At 32.3% G+C, this 22,481-nt stretch overlaps 1 protein-coding gene across 9 annotated transcripts in view; it reads right to left on the bottom strand.

The window, feature by feature from the left end:
• Positions 1–22,481, bottom strand: part of ADK (adenosine kinase) — a 508,004-nt gene that overhangs the window by 253,641 nt on the left and 231,882 nt on the right. For all 9 annotated transcript variants that reach the window (XM_038534415.1, XM_038534413.1, XM_038534418.1 and 6 more), the window contains 2 exons: positions 8,927–9,099; positions 5,970–6,078 (listed from right to left, as the gene is read on the bottom strand). In XM_038534415.1, the coding sequence (XP_038390343.1) occupies positions 5,970–6,078; positions 8,927–9,099 (282 nt within the window). The remainder of the gene's footprint in view (positions 1–5,969; positions 6,079–8,926; positions 9,100–22,481) is intronic.

Raw genomic sequence — 22,481 nt, 5'->3', positions numbered from 1 at the left:
AGTAACAGAGAAAGACATCAAAATAGTTCTTTTAACTGTATTTTATGTGTCCAAAGTAGAGACAAAGAAGAAATAAAAGACCCAAATCAATCTTATAGATATGAAAATAACAAATGAGATGAAGAATACTCTGGATGGGATTAATGATAGTTCATACTGTACGGGAAAATATTAGTGAACTAGCAGGCATAGCAAAAGAAACTATCCAAAGTAAAACACAGAGGAAAAAAAAAAAAAGAATCCAAAAAAAGGAAAAGGGTGGTATCACTGAGCTATGAGACAACTTCATGGGTAACTTGAAACCCAAAGGTGGGGGGCAGCTGGGCAGAAAATATATTTAAAATAATGGCTGAAAAGATTCCAAACATAATAAAAATTATAAATCCACAGCTGTAAGAAGTTAAACCCCAAGTATAAGAAACATGAAAAAGAATACACTACAGTACAATATCACCAAATTGATCAAAACCAGTAATAAATAAAAAATTTTAACAGCAGCCAGGATTAGGGGTGTGTGAATTGTTACATGCAAAGGAATAAAGGTATGGATGTCAGATTTCTCATCAAAAACAACTCAAATGAGAAGACAGTAAAGCAACATTTTTCAAGTACTGAAAGACAAAAAACTGTCAACCTAGAACTGGCAAAAATCTCTTTTAAAAATAAAGGTGAAATAAAGATGTTTTCAAACATACAAAAGCTGAAAGCGTTCATCACCAACAGACCCAAATATATGAAATGCTAAAAATGTTCGTTAGGCAGAAGGAAAATTATACCAGATGGAAATCTAATTCTAAGCAAAGGAATGAAGAGAACTGGAAGTGGTAATTAAATGAGTAAATATGTTTTTTAATTGTTGAAATATCTTTAAAAGATATTTGACAATTTAAACAAAAATTATGTGTTATAGTGTTTATAACACAAGTAAAAGTAAAATTTGTCTGTTGTATGGTATGTTAATTATATATTAATAAAGCTGTTCAAAAACAATTAAAATTTGGGGTGCCTGGATGGCTCAGTGGTTAAGCTCTGCTTTTGGCTCAGGGCATGATCCCTAAGTTCAGGGATCGAGTTCCCTCAGGGAGCCTGCTTTGCCCTCTGCCTATGTCTCTGCCTCTCTCTCTGTGCCTCTCATGAATAAATAAAAAATATTTTAAAAAAATCAAAATTAAAAAAAAGGAAAATGTGACAATGATAGCATAAAGGCTTGGAGAGGTGAAACTGAATTATGCTATTGTAAGGTTCTTCTACTGTATGTGAAAGTTTATAGCATTATGTGAAGGCTCCATTGGTAGAGGATGCATCTCTCTCTCTCTCTCTCTTTTTTAGGATGCATCTCTTTTTTTTTTTTTTTTTTTTAGGATGCATCTCTTGATCTCAGGGTTATGAGTTCGAGACCCACACTGGACAGAAAGCTTACTTAATACAAAAAAAAAAAAATGAAGGCAGTGATGAGTTAAAGACATATACTATATATATATATATATATATATATATATATATATATATATGCCCTATAGATAGATAGATAGATAGATAGATAGATAAATAGATAGAGATAGGGTTGAGTATATATCTCTCTCTATATATCTATTGAATATATATCTAGGTATATATATATACTCAACCCTAATGCAGTCACTAAAAGAAAGAAAAACAGAGATATTAAGGCAATGAAAGAAACAGAAGTACTGGATTAACCTAAAAGAAGGCAGGAGAAAAAACAGAATGAAGGACAAACAGGACAAACAGAAAACAAATACAAAGATGATGAACTAAAATCTAACCATATCAATAATCACATTAATGGTAATGGTAAAAACATTCCAGTTAAAAGGTAGACATTGTCAGGCTGGACAAAAATTAAGACTTAACAATATGTTGTCTACAAGAGATGCACTGTAAATAAAAACACAAATGATTACTAAAAGGGTGGGAGAAGATATCAATAGTAAAAAAAAAGTTGGATTGGCTTTATTAATATGAGAGTATCAGACAAAATAGTTATGGGAACAATACCAGGAATAAATATTTCAAAATGGCAAGTGGGTCAGATAATCAATTCTATACCTTTAGGCACCTAATAACAGAGTTTAAACACACTGAAGAAAAATCTGATAGAACTGTAAAGAGGAATATACAAATCCATAACAGGAGCAAAAGGAAGATCTCTGGGAAATCTCCATATTTAGAAAATAAACAACAGGTTTCTAAATAACTCAGGAGTCAAAGAAGAAAGTAAAAGAGAAAGTAGAAAATTTTATAAGCTGAATGAAAATGAAAACATGACATTAAAATTTGGGGGATGTAGCCAAACCGGTTCTTACAGGAAATTTATAGCACTAAATGTCTACAGTAGAAAAGTCTCAAATCAATGAATTATTCTTCCACCTTAAGAAACAAAGAACAGGTAGAGCAAGAATGGGGGGTGGGTTGACAGAAGAGGAGGAGTAGAAGAGCAAATTAAATCTAAAGTAAACAGAATAAGGAAATAATAAAGAACAGAAATAAAAATCAACCTGGGCTCAGGTCCCACAAAAAGTGCTGGAAAATGAAGCATTATCTACATAGTAGTACTTTGTTTCACGAAATACTACACCAAACAAGTTGTTTTTGTACAAAGCAACAAGAAGTCAGTAAGATCTCAAGAATGGAGAAGCTCTGGGGGGAAAGTGAGAACAAAATGCAGCCAAATGAGGGACATTCAAAGTTAAACAATAAAGGAATGGGAAGACTGGGTAAATAATTGGTGGTGGTGAAGCATTTAACTCATTTAAATAGAGAAACAAGACTGTGAGGATTATAGTTATAGGATAGAGTGCAAATATTTAAATCCTAATGCTAAGATGAAGAACACCTGAAATTTATTTTTTCAAAAATGCAATTAGCTATCACTATAACCAATAACTCTTAATCACCTATTAGCAAGGAATTTGGGAATTTGGTCTAAACAGGGTAAACTGAGATTACATGCTATAAATGGAACACCTCCTATGAAGATAAAAGAAGACGTAAATATTTACATAAACCAAAAGAAAATGTTGATATATCCATATTTCATTTCAGCTTTTTGTCAGCAAATTTTTTTTTTTATTTTAAAGATTTTATTTATTTATTCATGATAGAAAGAGAGAGAGAGAGGCAGAGACACAGGCAGAGGAGAAGCAGGCTCCATGCCGGGAGCCCGACGTGGGACTAGATCCCAGGACTCTCAAGGATTGCGCCCTGGGCCAAAGGCAGGCGCTAAACTGCTGAGCCACCAAGGGATCCCCTGTCAGCAAAATTTTTGATGTGAACTCTGCATTGTAGATTGACTGAATTACATGACAGAGAAAGTGATCAAGGTTTTGGATTTTCTCAATGCTCATGACCATTATTAATTTATGAAATCATGGAAAGAAGAGCGGAGTATGTAAAACTGGTTTACATAATGCAGACAGATGTCTTAATTATGGAAATTTGTTGAATAGATATACTGAGATGCTTCCTTGGACCAAGAAATTCTGAAATTAAAGAGTTCCTAGAATTTTAACTTGTTAAACCTCAGTAGTTTATAATGATACTGTGAGAAGATTGCTGACTCTATAGAACCAATATGGAGGAACCCAACTAATTTGTTGAAATGAGTACAGATATATCTACTCAATCAAAACTTGTGGTTTAAGCATCTACTAAAGAAAAGGCTACACTGGATATTCTGGCCTCAAAGGAAATTAAAGGTTTAAAAGAACTGCAAAGGTATTATACGTAAATGATGAACCACTAAATCCTGCTCCTGAAACTAACTAATATTATACTGTATGTTAACTAACTAGAATTTATTTATTTTTTAAACTAACTAGAATTTAAATAAAAAATTAAAACATTAAAAAATTAAATTAAGAAATAATAAAAGAATGGCAGAACATCTTTATACAAATATCATTACACTTCAGAAGAGAGTACACAGATTTTAATAAGAATTACGCTCTTAGTAAATAGCAAGATAGTTATAGAATATACAGCATCCAAGGTATCCTTTTTTATTTTTTTGTAAAGATTTTACTTATTTATTCATGAGAGACACAGTGAGAGAGAGAGGTAGGGACACAGGCAGAGGGAGAAGCAGGCTCCATGCAGGGAGCCCGACGTGGGACTCGATCCCAGGACTCTAGGATCACGCCCTGGGCCGAAGGCAGGCGCTAAACCGCTGAGCCACCCAGGGATCCCGCATCCAAGGTATCCTATATGAACTATTTTAATAGTCAAACTCTCCACAAACTATTTACTTGGCAATGTGAAACACCATTCTTTTTATAAAATTGCTGAAATAGAAACTAAGCACTAACAAAGATATCAGCTGGAATCCATTTTGATATTTGTTTCTGGCTGTTTTTTGACAAGTTTCAAAAATAATTCAATTTCCTTTATTAATTTGACCCAAAATTAATCACTACATTTTATATAAAACTGGACTTATATAAGTAGTTATTACTATTGTAAGAATTCTACTTTACCTGAAGTTGGCTCGATGCACTATGGTACATAATTCTTGAAACTCTAAATTGTTTGCAAGATAGGTCTATACTCCTATAAAAATTCTATTCATCCTATTCATCCAGGCTTGGCTAATGGTAGATATATATAACTGTTAAAACTGAGTGTTTCCACTCATAATTTGGAGTCCAACTGCCATATATCTAAATAGAAATATAATTGCCTGGTAAATATAGTTTTCTACCATAATTATTGTCATACTTCATAGCCAATATAAATAATATCAAATTTTAGACCATGTGTTCTATGAAAATCAGACTTTCAAATGTATAATCGTTTGAAATAGCACAGAAATTCCCCCGAAAGAAACACACTACAAAAACACACTCCCAAGAAAACAACAAAAAAATTAGACCATTTAGAGAAATAAAATAGAAAATAATCAAGAGGGAATTTTTTTTTAATTATCTGAAATGTTTTCTCACATGCTGTCTAAAGAGCTAATATGACTTTCCTCTATAAAATCCCCTCAATGTATTTACTTGACATTATAAAGGGGTAGGATTTTCTATACAGAAGAATCAATAACAACCTTGTAAAGCCTAAAGCAGTGAACATAAACATGCTGTAGGAGACATTAACATTAGACTGAAAGAAATAATTATACTTTCAATAAACATGCTCCTACTGGATAATCAATTTTTTACACGTCTTTGCAGCTGTTTCACAGCTCAGGTAGTGAATGGCAGCAGCTGTTATATCAAAAGCATATATTATATGCATATGAGGTATTTTTAATTTTTCATAGGTATCTACTTATTTGTGATTAGGCACATTTAACTCATATTAAATAAAAACAAAGTATTCATGGGATGATAAATTGAGGGGGATTTTTAGTACCATCTTATTTTAGAAGAGAATTCTTAAACCAATTATTTTTATGTCAGAATATTTAATAATTCAAATTACATGCTGCCCTTAGTCCCAGATTTTAGAGATTTGTCACGATCAATGTTTCTGAAATATTAAATTAAAACGTGTCATGGTAATTACTATGGAATAAACAGCAATTAAGATTTTTTAGGCAAATAAGCTCAAATTGTTTGCAGTGCATATTTATACTACTAATATTTTCCCACACAATGCATGCACCATTCACAACAAGCAGCCTAAAAATACAGAATGTAAATCTGTAGAATTATTTCAAAAGACCTTAAGATCTTTGGATTTAATATGGAATCTGATAATTAGTTAAGAAATATCTATGTATAATGTATCCAAAAGGAGGTAGATTTGAATGTTAAGTAATACAAATAATGTTACCATAGAATGATCATGTTTCTGTTCTGTATTTGTAATAGAGAAGCTACCATATGCTGTAAATCATTTGCAGGGTAAGTAAAAGACAACTATTTAAAAATGTATATCCAATTACAAACTATAATTAACAGTATAAATTATGTACCAGAAATATGAAACAGGTAAATACTTACTGCTATATAATAAACTCTTGCTTTTTCTACCAGTGTCCAGTTTTTATCCATATCAAGATGTTTTTCCTTTTTATAACAATTGGCAGCAGCGAGATTGGCTACAAGTGACCTAAAACAAGAACAAAAAGCAAGTAGGCTTTCATACTGTAGCTAAAATTGTCATGTACTTTGTTACAATTAATTAGCAATACTTTTTGCAAATTATGTTTTACATTTTAATTCTTATTTTTTCAAAACTGCTATACACTGATATTAATAAATTAAATAAGATTAAATTTGTTTTGAGCACTTTTTGAGACTTCTATGTTGCCTTTGAGATAAACAGAGATATCAATCCTTGCTCTAAATACCATCTGGTATTTTGAGAAACTGGAATTTATGTTTCCTTTGGTACTAAAATGATGAGATTATCTATTTTCTACGTTTTAGTAGTTCAAAATGCAGTTGGGAAATTAAACTATTATGTTGCTATGCCAAAAAATTATGCAAAAAAGATATATACATACATATATACAATTGAACACTTCAGTTTTTAAGTATCAACATACTATATACATTGATTATTTAAACTAATGCTTGAAAAGCTAAGTATAGGATTAATTTCACAAAACACACCTAAGAAATGTAGGCCCTATTTACTATGAGGTATTAATTTGCAAACCAAAACATTTTAAAGACTAGAATACATTAAAATTAGTTTTCTATAGTTGAAAACTCCCAATATTGGTCCAGTTTTGCAGCTGAAAAATCTAAGCAGGATACTGGATTTAAAATCTTGCTACAAGTGCCAGATTGGAATTTTTGTTATTGTTCAAAAATTAAAGTTAATAAAGTAATTATTTATGCTAAGTACAAATTAATAAAAATATTTTCTTTCTCATTTTGATCCAGAAATTAGAAAATAACTTGCCATTTTTTCATTCTTTCTAATCAAAAGGGAACAATCATGGTCAAAAATAGATACATCATTTTATCCCTTGAGATTTTTATAATATGGTTTCTCTGTTAACAAAAACAACTGATACTCTTCCAAAACATATTTCTACTCAACCACATGCCAAATGACTACTGAAAGATATCAATTCAATTTATGCTCATTAGATTATTAAAAATAAGAACAATAGGAATCAGTATATTTATATGCAAGTATTAGCATATTACAAAGTTAAGAATAATAATCCTAATTTATAAAAAGCATTTCAGTAATCATGATGTTAGCAAAATTTTGATAGAAATGGGTATATATGAAAATAAAAGGCAAACACTTCTGGTACCAGTTATGAAATTCTATTTTGATAATAAAAGTATCCTTTGATAGTTTCTCCAACATATAAGTATTCTCACTATCGAAATGAATGTGATTCAGAGTCTGGAGAGCAAGAACCTCAATTGAAAAGATACTGCATTATCCCAATTCTTTGATTCCTAGGTTTTGGATAGCAATAGTAAGAGTTATCAGCCCTATCCAAAACAATTTATCCGTATCTATGAGGTTCTATAATTTGATTGATGATGAATTTGATAGTGGGAGTTTCCCCCCCAGTTTTTGACTTTCAACACCACCTGAACATTACTAATCACCGTAACCATAATATTAGTATATTAGTTAAGCTTTTGACATCTGGGAAACCTAATATCATCATAACTTCTCTCTAAAAGAGCAATTTAGCACACAAAAACAATTTAGCCATTTTACACTAGCCTGAGAGGTAACAGGCAAAACTTGACCTATTTCTCACTAATCAGAAAAGTGTATCTGCATATTAAAGTTGGTTTTAGGAAAACTGAAAAGGGGAAAGGTCTAAATAAGTATATTTCAATGTTTGAACAATAAGTGGTTTTATTTATTAAAACCTTAAATGATAAAGTTCCCTATACACACAAAAAAATAAAATCACAGGAAAGATTTAAAAATGACTTTGGCACCCTAATTATTTTAAAAAGCTATATTTTGGTTATTTAATGACTACTGGCCAGGAGAGTGTCAGGTGCTTAGCATACATCTACTAAAGGTCAAGGAGTGAGCAAAGAAAGACGAAGGGAATAAGGGGAAGAGACAGTAGGGAGGAAATAAAGGAAGACAAGAGGCAAATAAGAAAGGAGAGAAAGAAGGGCAAGGAATGGAGGAGGACACACTAAATATTTCTATGTATCAGGAAAGTGAAATTTCTAGTGAATCACTATTTAGAAAGAGATCATCATTGCCAATTTTAATAATATAATAGCTAGAAAAGTTATTTTGTTTTTCTCTTGCAAAGGATAAAAAAGGCTGTTTGATGAACACTGTGGTAACAATGCAAGGATATACTAAAGAAAAACCTCCATGTGGCTGCAAAAGGCATAAATACATCTAATATATGGAAAGTCCTGAGACAGAGATTTCAAGTTTATATAAAGAAGAATTTTCTAAAAAGTAAAATTATATAGAAATGTAGTGAATTGTTTTTTGACTGGTGTATTACCCATAACTGAGGTTGTCTGATATGGAGAGAGGACTATTTGTCAGAAATGCTTTAGATGACCTAATTCATATGACACTAAATAGAACGTAGTATTTTATATATGTTGTAAAATACATGTGTGTATCTGTCCTTATATCTGAATATTCCAATCTCAGGATATGGTAAAAAGAGCATTCTTTTCATCCCAGTTTCAGCAAGAAATCACAAGACACTGAATAAAACATTTTCCTTATTTTCCTTTTCTGATCTAATTACAAAAATTAGACTGGAATAGATAATCTCAAAATTTTCATTTCACATGCCTCATGAATACAAAAACAGGTACAAGGTTTTGTTTTTTTTTTAAAGGAAAATGAAATCAGAAAGAAGAGTTATTAAAACACTAAAAGCAATTTAAAACGTGAGATCTAAATTCCAAATTCAGATTGGAATTCAGAGTCTACGGCTGTGAAAATATCCAGTTAGTAAAAAACCTTCCCCTGGAATTAAACTGACCTGTTGCTACCAGTGATGCACACAGCACAAGTTCCCGTTGTTTGCTCGTTTTGCTCATAGTAATGAGCATCCACGTGGGCTTCAGCAGCTTTTTTCTTCAAGATCTCTCCAAATGTATCTGTCCCAATGCATCCAAAAAATGTTGCTGCTTTGTATGGCTGCTGAATCATCCACTGAAAAACAGGAACATAAATAATTTTAATGGCTCAGAAATACAGTACACATAGAATGGTGGAATAAAAGGGATGCTTTGTTAGATGCTGTGACTGTTACAAATGGAATTCCAATCCTGTACTAATGCTTATGACAACAAATTTGATATAACAACCACATAAAATCTTACACTACATTCAGGGACAGAAATAGGGTGTAGTGGTTAAGAATTCAAAATTCAGTCACATAGACTTTAGGTCAATGCTAACTTGATACAGAAAAATAATAGTGAGTCCCAAAATGAGTAGAGTAGCATTGTCATTTAAAAGCCCAGAATCTATACTAAAGACCATCTGGGTTCAAATCTTGCCTCTGCTACTTATTACCTATATGAGTAAGAGCCTGTCACTTAACATTTCTATACCTCATTTTCCTCACTTAAATATGGAAAAATATAGAAGTACACCTTATGAGGTTGTTGAGAATTAAACTAAATAACTTAAATTCATGTATATGCAGTGTTGAGCATAGTATGCACACAGTAAACAATGTATGCTAGCTGTGGTGGTCACTATTATTTTTACACTTGTAATTCATAAGTAAATTAAGCTAAACTATGATTAAGTCTACTAAATTGTTCTAAAAATTCAAAAGTAGTGTTAATTCTAATTCTAGTATCTCAGTCTTTCAGTAGTCTCAAGCTTTAGTATCTCTGTTATAAACAGTAGATTGCTTTTAAAATGCATATTTTAAAAATACTATGAACTATTATTTTTCATAATTAGCTCAAATTCTTAAGATTTGTAATACTTATATTAGCTATAATAAAACTGCCATCGATTTGTTTGTTCCTAAAACCTATATGAGCAAAACACCCCACATACTAAGTCAAAAGACATAAAAATCTTACCACATTCTCAAATACTTAAAATATAAAAGAAATGCATGTATATTTGAGAGTTAAAGTGATGAAGGGACAAAAAAATAACAAAGAAAACTGTAAGATAAATATACAATAACTGCCTAGGGATTTGTTCTGAAGATACATGTCCACAAATATGATGCAACATATGCATAAGTACTCTTTGAGACATTATTTGTAATGCCAAAATGTTAGAAACAACCTAAACACCAATATATAGAAGACTGGTTGAATAAACTGATTAATCTCCTCAATGGAACATCACACAGCAACTTAAAAAACAATCAAAGACAGACTATACAGAGTAATCCATTTATATAGAGTAATTGCCAGGATCTTTTATGAAGATTAAAAAAAAAAAAAAAAAAAGAGCAGGGCACCTGGGTGGCTCAGTAGTTGAGCATCTGCCTTGGGCTTAGGTTGTGGTCCCAGGGTCCTGGGATTGAGTCCTGCATCGGGCTCCCAGCAGGAGCCTGCTTCTCCCTCTGCCTGTGTGTCTCTGCCTCTGTGTGTGTTGCATGATTAAATAAATTCTTTTTTTTTTTTTTTTTTTTAAAAGAGCAGAGTTCAAAAGTGTGTGTCTTCATGTGTGTATGTGTTTTAGGAGACTGGAAATTAAAATCATAGATATCTTTATAGTACATACTCATACTCTTTCAGAATTTATATTTAATTTTAAGTTTGCTTATTTTGTAAAAAGAAACAGAAACATAAACCATGAATTGAAGAAAAATGGTTTTCTATCAGGGTGGGTGGGAATGGAATAAAGAAATAGAAATAAGAACAATTCCTCTGAATGTGCCACTATACATAAAGTGTCCTTTTGAAATGCTAAAATTATAAATTTTTGGAAGTGTAATTCAACTTGAATTTTAAATTTATTTGGGAAAAAATGATAAAGTTGAGTACAATAGAAATCAATAAATCAAAGAAAATATAAAATTTTAACATAACCCCATAGAAAAATATACAAGTAACTTTCAATATACTATTACTTTTCAATATACTCATTTAATGAACAAACCCAAAAAATATGGGTGGGTAGAACATTTGAAATCATTCACTCAGAAGAGCAAAAAGAAAGAAAAGAATGAAAAAGAGTGAAGAAAACTTACAGAACTGGGTATGTCAGTGGCCCAGTCAGTTAAGTGTCCAACTCTTGATTTCGTCTCTCAGGTCATGATCCTAGGGTTGTGAGATCAAGCCCTGAGTCTGGCTCTGTACTTGGCATGGAGCCTGCTTAAGATTCTCTTTCTCTCCCTTTCCCCTTCCCCTCCCTCTATAAAATAAAAAGAAAAAAGAAAGCTTACAGAATTTAGGAGATACACTGAAAAGAAGTAATATGTGCATTATAGGAATTCCAGAAGGAGAAAAGAAAAAGGACAGAAAGTATATTTAAAGGATAATGGCAGAAAACTTCCTGAACATAGAAACAGAAATGGACATCCAGTTCTATGAGGCCCAAGAAAATCCAAACAGGTTGAATATGAACAGGGCTACACCAAGGCACATTATAATTAAATTGTCAAAGTTTAAAGACAAAGAAAAGAATTTTAAAAGTAGAAAAGGAGAGAGAGAAGCTATACACAAGAAAACTCCCATATGATTATGTGTGGATTTCTCAACAGAAAGTTTACAGGCTAAGAGAAAATGAGATGAAACATTCAAAGTTAATTATTAAAAGAAAAAAACACCTGTTAATCAAGAATTCTACATCCAGCAAGCTGTCCTTCAGAAATGAAGGAGGGATAAAGACTTTCGCAAACAAACAAAAGCAGAGGGAGTTCATTATCACTATACCTAGCTTATAAGAAATGCTAAATGGTATTCTTTGAGTAGACATGATGCTAATTAGTATCATAATAATATAAGAAGGTAGCATAAAACTGGTAATGATAAATATGCCGTCAAAGTTTGATTCTGTAATATGGTAATTATGAATGTATAATCAATCCACTTAGATCTTCAGTTTATGTTTAAAAACATAAAAGTAGTAAAAATAACCATAAACACCATAATCTGTAATTAGTTACACAATATAAAAATATGCAAATTTTAATAGCAATAACCTAAAGTGTGAGGGGGAAGAGAAGTAAAAGTGTAAAAGTTAGGAATTCTAATCAAGTTAAGTTGTTATCAGCTTAAAATAGGGTATTATAATTTTAACATACTTTATGTAAGTCTCATGGTAACCACTAGGTGAAAACTTGCAGCAATCACACAAAATAACATGACAAAAAAGTCAAAGCATACTGTTACTGAAGGACATCAAAACATGAACAAAGACTATAGGATAAGAAATAAGGAACAACACATCTACAAAACAATCAAACAATTAACAAAATGGCAACAGTAAGTCATTACCTATTAAGGTAGCCTTCCCTTATCTGCAGAAGGTATGTTCTCAGATCCCCAGTGGATGCCTAAAACTGCAGATAGTACTGATCCCCATATACAATTTCTCTCTCTCTATCTCTATCTCTATATATATATATATCCATTATAAAGTTTAATTTATAAGTTAGGCACAGTAAGATATTAAGAATATCTAATAATAAAATAGAAAAGTTGTAACAATATACTGTAACAATATTTATGTGAATATGGTTTTGGTCTCTCAAAATATCTTATTGCACTTTACTCATCCTTCTTGGGATGATAAGTGATGATAAAATGCCTAGATGATGAGATTAAGTAAGGTGAATAACATAGGCACTATGACACATAGCATTATAGTACTACTGATGTTCTAATGATATGACAGGACAAGGATCATCTGCACCCAGATTATAATAGGTAACTGAAACTACAGACTGGGAGTGGGGGGGAGGTGCTGCAGTAATACTGTACTTTAAACATAAACAGGTTAAATTCTCTAATCCAAAGACACAGAATGTCTGAAATAAAAAATAAAACAAAATAAAAATCCAACAAGATTGCCTATAAAAGACTCACTTCAGCCTTAAAGACATATATAGACTGGGAGTGAAGGGATGGAAAAAGACATTTCACAGAAATGGTAACCAAAACAAAGCAGGAGTAGCTATGCTGATATCAGACAAAATAGGCTTTAGACTAATAACAGTACAAAGAGACAAAGAAAGTCATTACATAATGATAAAGGGGCCAATCTATCTATAAACTTTAAAAATTATAAATATTTATGCACCTAAAACTAGAGCACCTAAATATTTAAGAAAGAAACATAGCTAAAAGGAGTAATGAAAGCAATACAATAATAGTTAGGAATTTTAATACCCCACTCTCAACAATGAATCATCCAGCTAGAGAATGAGAGAATGGGAGAATGAGAATAAGGTAATAGCGTATTTCAACAAAACTATAGATCAAATGGACCTAAAGATACATATACCTAAAGATACATATAGAACATTCTATTCAAGAGCAGAATACATATCTTCTCAAGTGTATATACAGTATTTTCTATAATAGTTCATATGTTAGACCACAAAAGAAGTCTTCACAAGTTCAATAAGACTGAAATCATACCAAGTATCTTTTTTGACCACAATGGCATGAAACCAGAAATCAGTAACAATAGGAATCTGGAAAATTCACAAATACTTGGAAAACTAACCAGCACTCTCCTGAAAATCCAATGGCTCAACGAAGAAATTAAAGAGAAACAAGAAAGTTTTTCTGATACAAATAAAAATGGAAAAACAACATACCAGAACTTAGGTTAAGTTTATACTAATTACTGCTTACATTAACAAGCAAGATCCTAAATTAAGAATCAAACATTATGCATTATGAAACTAGAAAAAGAAGAACAAACAGCCCAAAGGTAGATGAAGCAAGAAATAATACAGATTAGAGCAGAATATAAAAGAAATAGAGAACAGAAAACAATAAAAAAGACAACCAAACTAAAGTCTGATTTTTTGAAAAGATAAGCATAATTTGCAATCCTTAGCTAGTCTAACCAAAAGGGGAGAAAAAAAAAGAGAACAGAAATCATCAAAATTATAAACAAAATAGGACACATTATAACTGATACCACAGAAATAGAAAAGGATCACAAGAGGCTACTAGGAACAACTATATGCCAGCCAATTGGACAACCTAAAAGGAATGAAAATATTCTTAGAAACATACACTCTACCAAGACTGAATAAGGATAAAATACAAAATCTGAATAAACCAATTACTAGTAAGAAGATTGAATCAGTAACAAAAACTCTCTAAATGAAGAAAAGCCTAGGGCCAGAGGACTTCAATGGTGAATTTTGCCAAAGATTTAAATGAGAATTAACATCAATCCCTCTCTCAAACTCTCCTAAAAAATAGAAGAGGAGGGAACACATCCAAATTTGTTTTATAAGGCAAGCATTATGCTGATACAAAAGCCAAATAAGGACACTATTGGAGGACAATATCCCTGATGAATATAAATGAAAAATTCTCAACTAAATACTAACTGAATTCAGCACCACATTGAAAGAATCACTCACCATGATCAAGTGGGATATATCCTAAGGATACAAGGATGGTCCAACATATACAAATGATAGAATGAAAGAAAAAAATCATAGAACCGTCTTAACAGACACAGAAAAAGCATTTGACAAAACTCAGTATCTGTTCATGATAAAAGCACTTAACAAACGGAGAGTAAAAAATATATATGTATCTCAACAATATAAAGGTCATATATCATAAGGCCAAAGCTAACAACATACTCAATGCTGAAAGGTTAAAAGCTTTTTCTCTACGATCAGGAACAAGACAAGAATGCCCACTCTCACCACTATTTAACACAGTACTGAAAATCCTACCTAGAGCAATCAGGCAAGAGAAAGAAAAGGCATCATTATTGGAAGGGAAGAAGTTAAAATCATCTCTATTTGCAGATGGTGTGATTTTATATACAGAAAATCATAACAAAAAAAAGCTAGAACTAATCAATCAATTCAGTAAAGTTGTAAGACAAAATTAGCATAAAAATCAGTGGTATTTCTATACACTAAAGACAAATTCTCTGAAAGAGAATTCAAAAATCAATTCCATTTACAATAGTATCAAATAAACAATAAAATACTTAGGAATAAAATTAATCAAGGAAGTTAAAGATCTCTACTCTTAAAACTATAAGATACTGATGAAGAAATCAACAAGACACAAATAAATGGAAAGGCATCCTATGTTCATGGGTTGGGAGAATTAATATTGTTAAAATGTCAATATTGCCAAAAGCCATCTATAGATTCAATGCAATCCCTATTAGGATTCCAAAGGCCTTTTATTTCTTACATAAATAAACAATCCTAAAATTTAGATGGAAGAAGAAAAGACCCCAAATATCCAAAAATAACCTGAGAAGAAAGGTCTGAGCAGGAGATGTCATATTTTCTGATTTCAGGCTATGCTATAAGTTTATAATAATTAAAACAGCATGGTATTGGCATAAAAGGACAAATCAATGTAACAGATACAAGAGCCCAGAAATAAACCCAAACATATATGGGCAACTAATATTTGGTAAAGAAGTCAAGAGGGCACTGGGGAAGCATTTGGCCTTTGGCTCAGGTCATAATCCCAGAGTCCTGGAACAAGTCTCACATGAGGCTCCCCCACAGGGAGCCTGCTTCTCCTTCTGCCTATGTCTTTGCCTCTGTGTGTGTCCCTCATGAATAAATAAAATCCTTAAAAAAAAAAAAAAAAGAATACTCTAGGGAGAAAAGACAGTCTCTTCAATAAATGGTACTGAGAAAATCTGCTGTCCACACATAAGAGAATGAAATTTGACCCCTATTTTACACGACTCAAAAAATTAACTTGAAACGGATCAAAGACTTAAATGCATGATCAGTTGTCATGAAACTCTGAAGAAAACCTAGGGAAAGAAAACGTCCTTGACATGGGTCTTAGAAATGTTTTTTCAGAAATCACAATTAAAGCACAAGCAACATCAAAAATAAACAAATGAGACTACATTAAACTAAAAATCTTCATTGCAAAAGAAACCATCAACAAAGAGAAAAAAACAACGTATGGAATGGGGAAAAATATTTGTAAACCATGTATTTGATAAGGATTAATGTCCAAAATATATAAAGAACCCATAAAACTCAATAGCAGAAAAACAAATAATCAAATTTAAAATGGGCAAAGCACCCAAATAGACATTTTTCCAAGAAAATATATGACTGGCCAACAGGTATATGAAATGATGCTCAATGCTTCTAATTATTAGAGACACGCAAATTAAAACCACGTTGAGATATCACCTCATGCCTGTTAGAATGGTTATTATTGGGGCACCTGGGTGACTCGGTTAAGTACCCAACTCTTGATTTCAGCTCAGGTCATTATCTCAAGCCCAACACTGGGCTCCATGCCCTAAAATGATTAGGATTTTCTCTCTCCCTCTCCCTTCCCCTGCCTTAAAAAAACAAAACAAAAAAAAAAAAACAAAACAAAAGGTCATCATCAAAAAGACAGGAGATAATAATAATAGAATAATAGTATGGATGTAGAGAACTCTTATGCACTAGTGGTAGAAATTAAGTTGGTACAGTTACTGTGGAAAACAGTTTGGAGTACCTCAAAAAATTAAAAACAGGGGGTGCCTAGCTGGCTCAGTTGGTAGAGCATGCGAATTTTGACCTCTTGGGGTCATGAGTTCAAGTCCCATGTTGGGTGTAGAGATTACTTAAAAAAAAAAAAAAAAGGAAAGTAAAAAAAAAAAAAAAAAAATAGAACTAACTTATGACCCAGCAGTTCTATCCTGAGACTATTCTCCAAAAAAACAATAATTCAAAAAGATATTTTTATATACATCATGTTCCTAACAGCATTATTTATAATAGCCAAGATATGGAAGCAACTTAAGTGTCTGTCAATGGATAAATGAACACATATATTTTTATTCATGTAGAAAGCATGCCAAATGATCAACCATGTCTGTTTTATGTGGTAAAATACAAAAACAAAATCAATAACAAATTTTAGTATGATTATTTAACTTAATATGCCATCAAAAAATAGGAAACTTCAGTGAAAGAGAAGCCATTATATTGTAATTAAGCCTAATTAAATCAAAGTTTACATGTTCAAAGTATGGTATGAAAAAGGGAGGATACCAACTCACTATCAGGCTTAAATCTGACTTACAACACTTCCATTACCAATCAATATTACTAAAACCTGCAAGACAAAAAAATGAAAAACAATACAAATATTCAGCAGGTTTTATAATAATTCTATTATGGAATATTTTATCACAGGAAACTGGTTAACATCCTATTTCTGATATTAGTGTATTGGGAAACTGACAAAATATGAGGACTTTACTACTGATCAGTGATTTCCATTTAAGTTTGTCAATCCACTGTGAGAGTTTACTAGGCTAAAGTAGACACACAGAACTAACAGAAGCCAGGTTCACTGCTTCAAAGCACTCAATAACCTAGCTGAGTAATTAAAGATGCTATAATGAGAGAGCTAAAATAAATTAAAAATAATTTTTAAAAAAGTTTATAAATAAATTTGATGAGTTTTATTAAAATTTTAGTACTTCTTTATCTCACACAATATATTACCAATACCTAACCAATCAATTTCCTACCATTCTGACATCCAGTCAATAAGTATTTCATGCATGTTTAGTAGAGGATAAGAAGATGAAAGTGACAGTGTCCCTAATACAGTCACATCACTATATTTTCAGATTCTCCAGAAGAGATTCAACTCTTCTCATAACCTCTCATTATGTTTCTCATTTTAGCTAAAACAAATTGCTCAGCTTGTCTTTGTTAATATATGTATAGTAATCCTTAAACACCTATCTTTAACTTTCCTAAAAGAGTCCAGAATTACATGTATGTTGTAACTAGAAAACAAGACTAGAAGAAAACAAGCACAGAATTTTCAGATACTGGACCACAAGTATAGCAGGACTGTGATCTCTGATAGAAAAGAAACGAGGTAGGCTCTTACATCATGTAGGCTCTCTGCCAGTAGGCAATTTCCAGACTGTGGTGCCAGGAGAAAGAAGCCAAACAAAGCCAGGCATTCTAGTGAAATGAGGAGACAGAGGTAAGTGTTCAAGGAGAGTCAAGAGACTAGAAATTGTGAAAAAAAGTTTCAGCGAGTAGTGTGTTATAAACTCCTGAGGCTCTGGCTAAACTCCAATCTTTGCATATTTAAGGAATAGATGAGATCATAGGGAATCTACATAAATGCTTCAGGATTCTGTATCAATATACAAAAATCTAACGTAATTCTACATACTATGAAGGAAGAGTTGAAAATTAAAATCAAGAAAACATTGTCATCTATAATCACATTAAAAAACAAAACATATTGGGACAAAATTTAAGAAAATGTGTATAAGACCTATACATAAAACATTACAAAGTTTGCTGAATGGGAAAAAACACCATTATAAATGGAAAGCTATGTTATATGCATGGATTAGAAAACTCTATATTCTTAAGATAGTAATTCTCCCCAAACTGATTCATAGATTTGTTGCAACCCAACTGGTACCTCAACAGGATTTCTGAAGATATCAAAAAGCTGATTCTACAAATCAACAGTAAAGGAAAGGGAATTAGAAGAGTCAAAGGTTGGGAGATATGTCAGGGTGAAGTAACCCAACATTGCTTAACTCCAATTTCTTCAAATATAAAATGTGGATAATATAATCTCTGATCTTAGAAGGATGTTTCAAGAATTAGAGTAACAAGCCATGCAATTTAGTTCAGTAAATGACACTTATTATAGTTGGATCTCTTTTATACAGAGAATGAAAGGGCTCACACTTTGCTAGAAGTACACTTAAATGGAGATCAAGAAAGCCATGGCCATAATTGGTAACCTTTTATAAATATGTGAATTAGTTGAGCTCAATTTAAAAACCAATGATAAGGGCAGAATGTCAACAGAAAAGACCCAGGAGGGAGATTAGTTGCAGCTGAGGGGATCAGTAAAGTCTTCCAGAGACAGGTGACATGATCAGTTCATCAATGATGAACGGGTAAAATATTAAAAAATGACTATAACCTGGAAAGAAAGTAGAGGCATAGAGCACATGCCTCTGTTCCTATCTTAGGAATTTTATCATGGTGTCCCTAAGGCAAAAGAAATTCTATGTATTAAGTAGTTAGTTCCAAACAACTTAATAAGTTATTTATTTCCTAACAATTTAGCACATGTCACGCACTGTAAAATTCTCAAACCTTGGTATCAGATCAAGTGCCACCAGCCCCATTTCCTGTTTCACACTGATTCTTGTGCAGTACTTTAAGTAATCTTTAAGTAAAGAATCTTAGATTCTTTTTTACCACCTAAAACCCATTTTTGTAGAGTATATGATACCACCAAAGGAATGTAGCAATTTAATGTGTTTTTTTTTAATATATAAGATTTTATTTATTTTTTCATGAGAAACAGAGAAAGGTAGAGACAAAGGCAGGGGGAGAAGCAGGCTCCGCACAGGAACTTGATGTGGGACTTGATCTCAGGACCCTGGGATTATGACCTGAGTCGAAGGCAGACACTCAATCACTGAACCACGCAGGTGCTCTCAATCTAATGTTAAAACAGAAATATCTGGAGCTAGTGGTTCATGATCTTTCTGATAGATGTCACTGTTTTGCTAGAAAATATAAAATACCCTGTGGACCCGATATGAGTTTGTTATAGAACACAAGAGGCCTTAGCACACAGATTAGAAAATAAAAGAGCAAAGTGTTAACAAAAACAATGAAAGGAGAAATGATGAACCATTATTTTTTAAAAAATTAATAAAACCTTTAAAAAAAGAAGCTGAGGCAGCATTTTGTAGAAGGGTGCATGTGAGGATTTTTGAACAAAGCAATGAGATAAGAGATGATGCCTTATTAAGGTAAGGAAGCAGGAGGAGAAAATTTGCAACTGAATTTAAATAGGTGCTTAATAAATGACATATTAAGTTTCATATTAAGAGTCTTTAACAACATACAGAAAGACTTCTATGGGGTGCCTGGGTGGTTCAGTCAGGTGGTATCTGACTCTTGGTTTTGGTTCAGGTCACGATCTCAAGGTCCAGGATTGAGCCCTGGGTCTGGTTCCACACTCAATAACGTCTGCTTGAAGATTTCTCTCCTCCTCTCTATGCCCCCTCCCCCCAACTTACATATGCTTTCTATCTGTCTCTGAATTAAATAAATAAATCTTTTTAATAAAAAGGGGAAAAAAAAGGAAGATTTCTATCAATATTAACTTTACCTTCCAGATGAATTTCCTCTTTGCCACCTAATGCAGTATTTTAGGACAATATAACTGACAATGATGCTTAAGAGCCAGTCACTTCTAACATAATGCTATATACTTTAATTCATAATAGAATAATGAAGAATGACACTAAAATAATGATACTAAAATAGTTGTAGGATAAACCAAAGATAAGCAATTTTAGATCAGAAAACCCAATAAGGAACTTCAGGAGAACTGTAAACCACAATGAAAAGAAATTAAATGTCAACTGGGAAATAACAACAAGCAGAATGCAAAGGTCTATGAGGAAATCAAAATTGAAGTAGTTGGTTAGGAAAACAGCATATATCACATGGCTTAAAGGGCTGATTGTCTCAGATGACTGGTATGCTACAAAGTGACATAGTGAAACACAAAATTTTCATAAATATTATTAAAGAAACTATGCTTTCTCAGTAACTAGTATGTTATATTTCTTTTCCGACAAAACTGCGGTTTCCCTTGTTGACAGGTGTCCTATTAATAAAAATTGATTCATGAGAGTCCTACTATTATTCCTAACAATCTTTAGTTATTTTTCTTGTTAAATACCTGTTAACATCTATTTCTCAGAAGAAATTTTAGGAAACTTCAGCCTAGTAAGAAAAAGCATAAACTTCAGACTCAGGTAAATATAAATTCATCCAGTTGTATGGCAGTAAATTATTAATTAAGATAATGTAAGCAAAGTGCCTATACTAGTGCCTGTTAAACAGTACTGATGATGATGATGATGGTAACAGGACACTGAGATATGATTTAAAACATTTTAGCCTGATGTCACTCAATTCATTCCATAAATATTTGTGATCATATACCAGGTGTTGGGCATTATTATAGTAAATAATGGATAAAGCAGCATTTCTCTCTCTTTCGTAGGCCTCCTTTCTTTTCCCTATCCTTGAGGTTCTGCAGGTCTGGATCCAAAGATTATCTGTCCTTTCACACTATATACTTTTTCTGGATATTATCTAATCTATCCCTACGTTTTAAATTCTATCTATATGCTGAGACTCCCCACTTCTATTTTTAATTTAGATGGGCCTTCAGATTACTGACCTGAATATCCAAATGCCTATGACCCTAAATCTACACATTCCTACTTTTTTTTTCTCAAGATTTTATTTATTTATTCATGAGAGACACAAAGAGAGGGGAAGAGACACAGGCAGAGGGAGAAGGAGGCTCCCTATGGGGAGCCCGATGCGGGACTCGATCCCAGGACCTTGGAATTATGACCTGAGCCAAAGGCAGAGGCTCAACCACTGAGCCACCCAGGTTGCCCCTACACATTTCTACTTCTATCTCCATTATTACCACCCAAGTGCAAGCCACCATCTTCTCTCACTGTGAAAGCTTTAAAAATGTGTTTTGTTGAAATATATTCACATAGCACAAAAGTTACCACTTTAAAGAGTATAATTAAGTTGTTTCCTATATATTCAGAGTTGTATAGCCATCACCACTAACTCACTCCCAAGATATTTCATCTCTCCAAAAAGAAACCTGTGTCCATTAGCAATCATGCCCCATTCTTCTCCCCAATCTAACCACATGACAATCTGCAAAAGGTTCCCTGCCTTTAGTTCTTTTGTGTTTATATTCATTATTTTTTAAAGTTTTTATTGTAATTCCAGTTAATAGTGTTATATTAGTTTCAGGTGTACAATATATAGTGATTCAACTCCCTGCCTTCATCTCTGCTTCCTTCCAATTCACTATACTTTGAGTTTCTTTCAAAAATGTCCTTCAATAGTTACCCATTTCTATTAAACAGAGTTCAAACATAAACAATTTTATGACTGAACCATCAACTGTCTCTCCAAGTTCATCTAATGGTATTCACTCTCTGGAATGCAATGTGCCAATATCATTCCATTCATTCATATTCCATTCATATTTTATCTCTTGTTCTTTCTGACTTAGGTTATAGGCCTCACTTTCTTGGGTGAGTTATTCTTGAACACTAGACTAAATGCCATGTTTTATTTTGTCACAGGAAAGTATATCAATTCCACTTAATTATAATTTTCTGTTCAACACACTTGTTTTCCTGACTTCTCTGAAACCTATTGGGTACATTTCTACATCTAGAAGGGTGTCTCCATATTCCATATACCTATGTATCTGTCAAATGAATGAATGAACAGAAAAGGTATAATCCTCTCTTCTTCTAAGCTTACAGTTTAGGGTTATATAAAAATTACCTAAAAAGGT

Source organism: Canis lupus, chromosome 4 (genome assembly GCF_011100685.1).
Source record: "Canis lupus familiaris isolate Mischka breed German Shepherd chromosome 4, alternate assembly UU_Cfam_GSD_1.0, whole genome shotgun sequence".
NCBI lineage: Eukaryota > Metazoa > Chordata > Mammalia > Carnivora > Canidae > Canis > Canis lupus.
The sequence above is the reverse complement of the archived record's forward strand: the minus strand, read 5'-3'. Positions and strand labels throughout refer to the sequence as shown.